The sequence below is a fragment of the Drosophila simulans genome, chromosome X (genome assembly GCF_016746395.2).
Source record: "Drosophila simulans strain w501 chromosome X, Prin_Dsim_3.1, whole genome shotgun sequence".
NCBI classification, from domain to species: Eukaryota; Metazoa; Arthropoda; class Insecta; order Diptera; family Drosophilidae; genus Drosophila; species Drosophila simulans.
The window spans coordinates 11812861-11824083 of NC_052525.2; the positions used below are offsets into that span (position 1 = coordinate 11812861).

Sequence of the window (11223 nt, forward strand, 5' to 3'; positions counted from 1 at the left end):
GCGGGGGGAGGCGGTGGGTGGTAACCTCCAGCTGAGCGTCACACATTTATTGCATTGAAATTCGCTCAATCGCTGGCCTGGCGCTTTGCCAATTCGAATGCCAATGCCCCAGCTTCAGTTGGGAAAACGAGACGACTACACTGTGGAAAAAACCGCCTTGAATGGAAATAAGTCAAGAATTTGACTATCAATACTTAATTAGATAAATAAATAGTTCAACAATTGGAAGACAAACATTTTATTTCCGATTAAAATCAATCAAATTGAAGCGGTCAAAATGCGATGCACTTTTTTCGTAATATTTTGTACAGTACAACACGCCGAACCCGAAACCGAAAAGCTCCTCTAAAATGAGACCATAATGGCTTACGCTCCAACTACACGAGGTCACAGATGGGGGTGGATGCGGATTTTGTGTGGAGTTGTGGGCGGTGGTGGTGGTGGCGGTGGTCTGGGTCATGTGTCTTTGGCTGGAAAGGATCCTGCCTCGCTGCCGCTGTGCTTTTGGGTCCTCGGATTCGGATTCGGGTTCGGGTAAATGAACTGTAACGCAATCAAATCAAATCAACACTGCCCGAACCGCAATAAGAAGAAGCCAGAAGCCACAATGTATTTAATATTTTTATTGTGATATGTGCAAATAGCAACACACTGGCAAATAAATCGCAATCAGCGGTGAATTGTTGCATGCAATAATTGCGTGAAACGGAGGTTTATGGTGGGGTGGATTTTGAAAAGGTCCTTGCTGCGCAATGATTTTGGAGCTGTGGAGAGTGTGTGGTTAACGCGGCAGTTGCGTATAAAGCGTAAATATACTATTTTATATAGTCGTTCCAATGATTGTGGCACTCGTTTGCTTTAAAAATCAACATTTTAAGCAGCTTGAATGACCAAGTTTTGTGGCATTTTAAGATGAATGCAGTTGCGGGCAATGATGTAAAGTTAATGTGTTCCACAGACCCCAACCCCACCTAGACATCGCCCACTTTTCTCCGCTTTTCCACTTAGTTTCTTATACAAAACGCTGTCATCATCGTCTTTTGTTGTTGTCTGTTTGCAATGCAAAGCCGTAGGAAAAAGGGGGTTGGGAGGTGTTGAAATAAAAGGGGATGATACCAGGGAGCTGTGAGGCGTAAGGCAAGCAAATTTATGCAAATCCAAAGCGATTTTCAACACTAACTAAAATGAAACGCTTCGCAGGGGCGCACAAAATGGGGGCGTGGCTGGTGGAGGCAGGATGACTAGTAGTAGCAGTAGTAGTAGCAAATTGCACAAAAATACTTAAGACACTCGCTTGCAGACAGAACTTACCTATGCCATTTTGTATTTGTGCATTTGCAGTGATTCAAAAACTGAAAAACGGGGGGTGTTGGGTAATATTCAATGGTAGGTGGGGAGGGGAAAGTGCAGTGAAAACTGAGGAAGGGAAAATCCAGAGCAGTAAAAACAAACAGCTGCAGGAACTTGGCGTTTAGCTTAAGCAAATGATCAACAAACCAAGGGAAAATCGAGTTTGGAATGGGAATGGACCGTTAAGGAAGTGCGAATAAATTTGATGACCAGTTAAAAGGAATGGCCCAAGGAGCTGGGAATGAATAAATGAGTCAATTATCTGGCAAGGACAACGAGTGTGCGACTTTTTTTTTACGACTTTTCCCAGCGTTCGAGGGAAAAGGTAATCAAATGCCGAGCAGATGTTTTTCCAGCATTTCCAGCCACCCATTAGGTAGTAAATAAAGTTGATAAGCTACGCTTGTAAAGAAAAAGTTGCCTTTAACTTCCAGTAAAGTGCTCCTTTAACTCGGCGCACATTCAAAATTAACTCGACCCATCAAATTGGCAACTCTTTCTTCGTAATTAATTCGTAAGGTGCTAAAAGTTATTCCAATACTGTCAATGTAAACAAAATATACCTAATAAATATAAAGATCAAATAGTCCGAATGCATACTATATTTTACTTTTCTATGATTACATCGTCATGTTTTTTTTTTACCCATAATTTTTCAGGATCTCTGCACGTTTTGGCCTTGGAGCACTATTTGCCCTCGCACGATGAGAACGGCGAGTTCCACATTCCCTTCCCGCCGTCCAGTGAGATATACGTGTTCAACCGATATGGCCAGCACGTGGCCACCAAGGATCTGACCTCCGGTAAGACGCGCTATAGCTTCCTGTACTCGAAGAACACCAGTTTCGGCCGATTGTCAACGGTAACGGATGCTTCCGGCAATAAGATCCAGTTCCTGCGCGACTACAGCAATGTGGTGAGTTCCATTGAGAACACGCAGGATCACAAATCGGAGATCCAGATCAATGGCATTGGCATCATGACCAAGCTGAGCGAGAAGGGTCGCCAGGAGATCGAGCTGGACTACGATAGTAACACGGGTCTGCTGAATTCGCGATCCTCTGGCGGTGAGACATACATCTACCAGTACGATGAGTTTGGACGGGTCACTGGCATGATACTGCCCAGCGGTGAGATCGTGAGAATCACCTCCCAGCTGGCCGATAGCCAGGGTCTCACAGTGTACGTCCATGCCTCCGTGGAGTCCCTTTTCTCGAGGGAACGGATCGCCGGCGAGGCCAATGAGCTGCTGGTTCTGGGCGGAGTGCGATCCACTTTTCTGAAGCGCGGACAAGCCCACGCCGATGCGGAACTGAAGGCTAACAACACCCTGGTGATCCATGGCGATAATGGCGTGGTGGTGGAGGCCTCTGCCGTGGCCAGGCACCCCCTTCTGGAGGCAGCTCTGCCCGTGGAGGCGGAAATGCTGGCCATGTGGTCACATCAAAGTGTCACCATGGGCGAGGGACTGACCAACTCAATGTACTCCGTCTACAGTTTGGTGGGCGATGTTAGGAATCCGCAGCAGACGCTCAACCGTGAGATTTGGGTTAACCAGTCGCGGGTGATTGGCGTGGAGTTCGATCAGTTCACCAACCGGGAGACCTTCTACGATGCCCGACGCACCCCGATCCTGATAGTGGCCTACGATCAGTCTGGTCTGCCCAAATCCTATTACCCCACCAATGGCTATCCGGTAAACATCACCTACGATCGATTCAATCGCGTCGAGGGCTGGGCCTGGGGTCCAGCGGAGCTCAAGTACAGCTATGACCGACATGGTTTGCTCTCGGAGATCACCTCGCAGCAGGATGGCATCGTGTCCTTCGTGTACAATGACTGGAATCTGGTCTCTGAGATCGGATTGGCCAGCCAGCGAAAGTTTGTGCTGCAGTACGATGATGCCGGCGGTTTGAGGCATGTGGTCCTGCCCTCCGGGACTCGCCACAGCTTCAGCATGCAGACCTCGATTGGATTCATCCGCTGCACCTACACGCCGCCGGGCAGCACAAGGGCCTATCTGCAGCACTACAGCCATGCGGGAGCCCTGCTCCAGACGATCCTACCGGGCGATGGGGCCCGCATCGTATACCGCTACAATGCCGCTGGCCAGTTGACGGAGGTGGTCCATGGAGATGGAAGGAGTGAATTCCAGTACAACGAGGCCACCGGAATGCCAAGCACCGTTTCGCACACGGAACGGGAATTGGAATACCGATGGGACTTCGAGTATGCCGCCGGCTTGCTCGCCGAGGAGAGGATCGATTATGTGGCCAAAACGGGCCTGAGCAATGCCAAGTTTAGCTACGAGTACGATTCCCAGCTGCGAGTGGTGGCCCTGCAGGGCAGGATCGGTGGTCAGAGTTTGCCGACACAGGCCTTTGCCTACGATCCGCGCACGGGAAGACCCAGCCTGATTGGCCAGTTCCGATTCTCGCAGCCGGCCCAGAATCAAACCCAATTGCATGACGGAACCGCCAGCTTCACACGGACGGTCGATGGACGCTTCCAGACGCAGCGAATGGCCCTAGCCATCCATCGGTTGGAGGTGTTCCGCATGGAGTTCTCGTATGGAGTGCACGGCAGGATCTCGCAGACGCGCACCTACACGCGGAACATGGCGGTAAACAGCTATACGAATGTGAAAAACTACACATGGGACTGCGATGGCCAGTTGGTGGGCGTGGAGGCCCAGGAACCGTGGGGCTTCCGGTACGACGACAATGGCAATCTGCTGTCGCTCACTTACAGAGGCAACACGATACCAATGGAGTACAATGCCCAGGACAGGATTGTGAAGTTCGGCGAGGGGCAGTATAAGTACGATGCGAGGGGTCTGGTGGCCCAAAATGCCAGAGAAGAGCGGTTCCACTACAATACCCAGGGTCTGCTCGTCCGGGCCTCCAAGCGGGGTCGCTTCGATGTACGCTACTACTACGATCATCTGAAGCGTCTGACGACGCGAAAGGATAACTTTGGCAATGTCACACAGTTCTTCTACACCAACCAGCAACGACCTTACGAGGTCAGCCAGATATACTCGCCGCGGGATGGCAAGCTAATGTCGCTGACCTACGACGATGTGGGTCATCTTATCTACGCACAGGTGTACCGGCACAAGTACTATGTGGCCACGGATCAGAGTGGCACACCATTGATGCTCTTCAACCAGTACGGTGAGGGCATTCGGGAGATAATGCGTTCACCATTCGGCCACATTGTCTACGATTCAAATCCATATCTCTATCTGCCCATCGATTTCTGCGGCGGCATTCTGGATCAGGTGACCACGCTGGTGCACATGGGCGATGGTCGAGTATATGATCCATTGATTGGCCAGTGGATGTCGCCGGACTGGCAGCGTGTTGCCGAGAGGATCATCACACCGACGCGCCTGCATCTGTACCGATTCAATGGCAACGATCCCATTAATGTCGGCCACGAACGTCACTATCCAGAGGACTTTGCCGCCTGGATGCGCACCCTGGGCTACAATGTGGGCAATCTGGTGCCTCAATTGGCCCGGGATCTGTGGCAACCGCCAGCACTTTGGGGCCGACCACCCGCCAATCCGGTGGCCCTGAATCTGCGGCGACCCTTCGATAACATTCCCACCATGGCGGTGGAGAGCGGTTTCCTGGCTCACCTAAACGTGCGCCGAATGTCGGACTTCGAACAGCTGTCGGCACCACCGCGTTCCGCCCTCAAGTGCGATGTGATGGATCCATCGCCCAAGACAATCGGATCCGATACGGAGCCACCGTTTGGCAAGGGCATTGTCGTCTCCCGTACCGCCGATGGCCAAGCCATAGTGTCCAGTGTACCAGCGGCGAACGCCATCTACCGGGATGTCTACACTAGTGTATTCAATCGTTCCAAACTACTGCCATTCACCTTTGTGGTTCACAATGCACAGCAGGACTCGTTCTTCTTCGTGAAGGAGGATGCCTGGCGGGCCACCGAGGACCGGCAGCAGCTGAAGCGTCTGCAGGGTCAGGTGAACACCACGTTCCATGAGATCACAAGGGAGGCGACTGTGGGCAGTGGACCAGCGGGAGCAGCCAGTGGTGGTGCCGGCTCCTCATCTTCCTCGTCGTCATCATCCGGTGGTGGCTCGTCCTCAAATACGGGCAACTATCTGGACGTTAAGATTCACGGGGCACACGCCATCATTAATCTGCGCTACGGCACCACCGTAGCCAAGGAGCAGCAGCGACTGATGCACCACGCCAAGCTGACGGCGGTGCGAAAGGCGTGGCACCGCGAAAAGGAGGCACTCCGCAGCGGACTGACCACGGCTCTCGAGTGGAGCCAGCAGGAGACCGACGAGATCCTGAAGCAGAGCTATGCCAATAACTACGAGGGTGAGTACATCCACGATGTGAATCTTTATCCGGAACTGGCGGAGGATCCGTACAACATCAAGTTCGTGAAGAAGAAGGGCGCCACCGGCGGTGCGGCGGGAGTGCCCAATTCGCGACGTCGACGCCGCAGATCCACCGATCTAATCCAGGAGGACGAGGAGGAGCTCCACCGCGAAGCCGACTGTTAGCTCCGTAGGAAACCCCTAAAAACCAGCCACTAAATCGCGAGGAGCGCAGTGAAAACCGAAGAACAGGAGACATAATTATTTATATTTATACATATATATATATAAACATATATATATATATATATAGTACATAAATCTATGTTATCGAACCAGTTTTTTGATGTCAAGGAACATTATATATATATATATATACACGTATACATAAAATATTTTTTTTTATTGTTAGCCACTAGAGAAAAGTAAAGAAAGAAAATTAATGAAAATTAAGAAAGCGACATGCCAACATAATCCCATGTAGCTGCATGTACGTTTATATATGTGTGTGTGTGTGACGTCAGCTAAGCCGCAGATACATTTACAGTACAGATACAGATTACAGATACAGCCGCGGATATAGACGAAGTTATAGATATACAGATACATATATATATATACATCATATATATATATTCATCATATATATATATATATTTATATATATATATATATATAGTATATATATATAAAGATAATGGATAGTATAGTGTAGTAGTCATACGAGCATAAAGCGTACCATACATACAGAACATATGTACATGCATACTCACCACAATAAGGGGCGCAGGAGGAAAATTAGCGGGGCGGGAAATTTATGGGAATGGGCGTATCTAATTTTTTTCGTGGTACTCGAGCTTTTTGAGACTGGCATAGTTTTAAACAAAACCAATTGAACGGCAACTGACCGACGGACCTTCAGGAGGTGATCCCTTGGATCTTCCATTTGATACCAACCATCCAATGTACATAAGCGGAAATGGAGAGAGAGGTGGCGGGAACGGAAACGGAAGTGGACATTTTGAAGGACAGGCCCAGACCAAAACTCACACACACACACATAGACACACCGACGGACTCACTACACTAGACAACCGGTTTTGGGGTTGTGGGAGATTTTTGCTTAGCGAAAGCTTTCTCTCGTTTGCTTTGCACAGTGTCAGCTTTGAAAATTAAATGGATAACAAGAAAATAAGAAACGTAATTATAGAGATCGAACAAGAAAATGTAGCTGTTAGGTAAAGTGTTTTTTTTTTAATAAAATATAAAATGATATATATTAAATATAGAACACACACACACACACATATTTATAGCGAGAAACCTATAGCTGTAATGTTCTTATAGATAAGTTTAAGTTTCGTCCTACTTAATTAATTAATTTATTCATTATTATTGTTCATACATACATATATGGCCGAGGCAAGGGCAAACACATCCACAATCCAAAAAAAAAGAAAAAAAAAATATTAAAAAGTTTATATCGAACTAATTTTAATTATACATATTAATGCTATTATTATGTGGAAAGTGAAATGTTTTGTTATTATTTGTAAGTCTGCTTTTCTCGAACTCAGCTCAATGCGGCCCAAATAAACTCAAAACCATAAAACGAATCGAAATAAATAAAGCTTAAAAACAGTATTAAAAACAACACAAACACGAAATAGATATATGATTTCAGCTTTGGAACCCAGATCGAGATCGTTGAGCTTTCCGTCCAATTTGATTGAGATTGCCAGGGATCCAGACAGATATTAGATGCCAATTAAAGTAGAATTTGACCGGATTAGTTGACCAATTTTGCTTCGCTTTAGAAAAACCCCACTTTTTGCAGCTCGAATTTCACTTATTTTCCATGAATTGGTGCTTATCGAATTTATTGCCACAACTATATGTGTAGGTATAGTTAAATAATTGCGTGTGTGAGTTGATCGTTTCCTTGCCTCCTAGAAACTAAGGAAAACATTGCTAATAACAAAATACCGTAGAAAAGGAAAACAAAAGATTGCTGAATTAGTTGCGAGCAAGCAAGAAAACGAAATTTTATAAAAATTACCAACTCGAAAACCAGACCACAAAACGAGGCCAAAACGATCGATCAATTGGACAAGAAGGGAGCATGGGGAGCCAGCCAAGTAGAACGCAGCTTAGAGCAGAATGAGTGTCCGTATGAGTGTCCGTTCATGGAGGCGAGTGTTGTCCGCCGAAGAGCGACAGGTATATTGCTAAATGTCCGCTCAAGAAGACAATGTCCGCTCAAGAAAGAAATATTGTCCGTACATCAGGTAGAGAGAAAGAGTCCGCGTGCGTGCGATAGCGTTATATCAAAAAATATGAATGGAAATTCGGTGTCGCCCGACATTTGCCGGAGTATCTGTGTATATATATTAAGGCTAATCAAGGTAAACTAGTGTTATATCGTATATGGCACCGTGCATCGTAATCTCTAGTTATATACAAGAAAAAACAAAATATACAAGCTCACACAGAAGTGTGCGAACATTTTTTTTGGCTTTTTTTTCTCCATCGTTGTCGCGCCTAACTAGATGTAAAATAAACGAGACAAACTATTGGATAAATGGCATATATAAATATAAATAAATATATGTAATATGTATAGGAGTCTACATGTTAGTTGTACGTGTGCGGGGTACCACTGTACTTCCCGCTCGAATTTCTCCCATCTGGTTTTTGATTCGTTTCCATTTCCGTTTCGTTGATTGGCAAACCAAAACAATTCGAAAAAGAGCAGGAGTCAGTTACCTATTAGAATTTGGCAAGCATAAAAAGCAAACAAGCAACAAAATGAAAACAAACAAAAAAAAACGAAATGAAATTGCTTCAAAAGCAAACAAAAAAAGATAAACAAATGGCACACTAAAATAAATATTATTGATTAGAGCAAACTATGAAATGGCTTGAGAACGGAGAAACCGAAATAAAATAAAGTAAAAGTAAAATATAAAACAAAAAGCAGACGCAGCAAGAAATATTTATGTGTACATAACTGAAAACCCAAGTATTTTAGGATATTTATGTTAGAGCTACACAAACTTCAACTTAAACCGAAGGACTAACTTACAACTAAACCTAAACTTAATACTAAAATAATGCTAAAGTTGAAAGGCGAAAAAACGATGAGAAATACTTAGCAAATAAAGAAACAGGGAAACAATTGAGATAAATTAACATTTAAACGTTTTGCACACCACAAACAAAATAAACAAGCTAAACAACAACTATAACAGAGCTCACACAGATACAAACACACCCTCCCACATACACCGACATAATACAGATGCAAGTACATATACACTCGACAGCAAAGCAAACAACAAAATTTAGCAACAACAAGAATTTATGAGATATAATAAACAAATAAACAAAATAATATAAACAAACCAACCAAAAGGCAGCGACGCAACAAGAAAAGTTGAAATACTTATTATAAACAAATAAACGCAGAGGAGAACAATTTAAAAAAAAAGAAGAACAAATTATATTTATTAGACAAAATAGCAGAGAAGATGAATCTGTAGTATATCGAACTATGTAATTCACAAATAGTAAATAAACCGAGGCAAACCAAGCAAACCTAAGGAATATTGTAGGGCAAATTCAAACTAATTGAGAAACGAACAGAAAACATCCCAACTTTTTTTTGTCTGTGTAAGCTTAGTGGAGAATTCAAGGGTCGGCGGGGCGGACAGCCCCCTCTGCAACCCCCGCATTGTCAATGCAAACGATAAACGATAACCCCCATTCATCACCTAGAACCCCCTAGGCATATGCATATATGTATCTATCGGTAAATGAACAATTATATATGGCATTATATTACCACAGCAGAACAGTAAACTAAAATGACATAAACTAAAGGTAATTACGATAATTATTGCAATAATGATAATGATATACCATATATGTAATGATTTCAACGCGAAACGAGAATATTTTAAGCGTATTAAGTTGAACTATATTATATATGAAAATATATAAATGGATAAAAAACAAAACAAAAAACATGCGACAAGCGGTAAAGATAAACCAAAACAAAAAAAAAAAGAAAACCACACAACACAACTTCTGAGGATATCAAGGGTCTAAGAATAAATAAAACTAATGAATTAATTAAAAATAAATAAATGAATATGAAAACTAAATGTGAAGCTATACCCCTGTGTTTTTATTGAACTTCACTTATCTCAGCCACCGAATGCGGATTATATTTGAAAAGTAAGTATTCAAATTGTTCAAGCTGATTATTATAACAAATAACTATTTCTGAGTATGCTAAGAGTTATTTTCGCCTGAAATAAAACTTGTAATAATTTGATGATGCGGTTTGAAAGTTACACCCAATTTGATCCTGCAGCTGTGCATATATGTACATATTGCAACTATGCTCATGAATAGCGTTGCTTAAATACCCTGGAAACGTGATCATTGAAGCAGCGGGTGAATGTCAGTTGAACCATTTGGCCCCCAAGGAAGTTAAGCCCCAAAATGCATACATAATAATCAACTCAGTTGGTGTTGCTGCTGCGACGTTGCTGCTGTTTTGGCCAGAGCGTTGACACACATGCATGCCAAATGCGTTTTGCGGGGGCTGAGGGGCCTGGGGGTCGCTCCGGCTTTTGCCAAAAGATTTGGCCAGGCCACGTTGCCGGAGCCAGCAGCTGTACTAGATTTGAGTGAAATGTTGCTACTTGTGGGTGGGTTTCGTGGGTCCTGTAACTGCTACGACTGCCACAGCCAAAGCCAGTGCATCACCACAGCCCCCATCCCCCCACCACCGTTCCAATCTCCATCTCCATCTGCAACTGCAGCTGCAGTTAAATATTCAAATTTATACAAAGCATCTTCAGGTGCTCGTTGAGCAGTTTTGTGTTGCCTGTTTACCAACTACAAACTATGTGTCAACAGCGGCTCAGGCCGAGACAGATGAAGAAAGCATCCACTTCCTGCACCTCACAATTGTGCAGACCTGCTGCATTATTTATCCCCGGCAGAAAGGGGACGGTACTCACCTTTCCCAGGTCGAGGCTGCTCTCCATTTTCTGCATTTCAATTACAGACTTGCTGGCAACCCCCATCACCCCATTTCCATTGCCATCATCTGCATCATCAGTATGCACCTCTGCCTCGAGAGCTGTTTTCTAGCCTAGACCTGACACTCAGCCAAAAACAAAAAATCTGACACGAAAAAAACACATAAATGGCACGAAACCGGCGCAAATGAAGTGGCATAGTCAAAGTCCCCAAGTTATTGCTATCCAGAATTTAAACATGCCGAAAGTTATGCCAATTTGAAGATCCAGATTCAGACAAGTCTTCTTTTAAAATGCGAAAATTAGGGTAGTACAAAACTGTCTTTATTTTAGCATTACCAACATTTTTGTCAACATTTTTTTCGTTTCTTTTTTTTTTTAATAACGAGCTTTTTTTCAACAGCAATAAAACTGGCTGTCCAAAAGTGGAATGTCATACCTCTTTGAATTCGT

At 44.4% G+C, this 11223-nt stretch overlaps 1 protein-coding gene across 7 annotated transcripts in view; it reads left to right on the top strand.

Moving 5' to 3' along the window:
- LOC6725770 (teneurin-a) overlaps positions 1-9888 on the top strand; it is a 198599-nt gene extending 188711 nt beyond the window's left edge. For all 7 annotated transcript variants that reach the window (XM_039297391.2, XM_044923645.1, XM_039297392.2 and 4 more), the window contains one exon: positions 2010-9888. In XM_039297391.2, coding sequence (XP_039153325.1) covers positions 2010-5902 — 3893 coding nt within the window. In that variant the 3' untranslated portion in view covers positions 5903-9888. The remainder of the gene's footprint in view (positions 1-2009) is intronic.
- The last annotated feature ends 1335 nt before the right edge of the window (positions 9889-11223 follow it).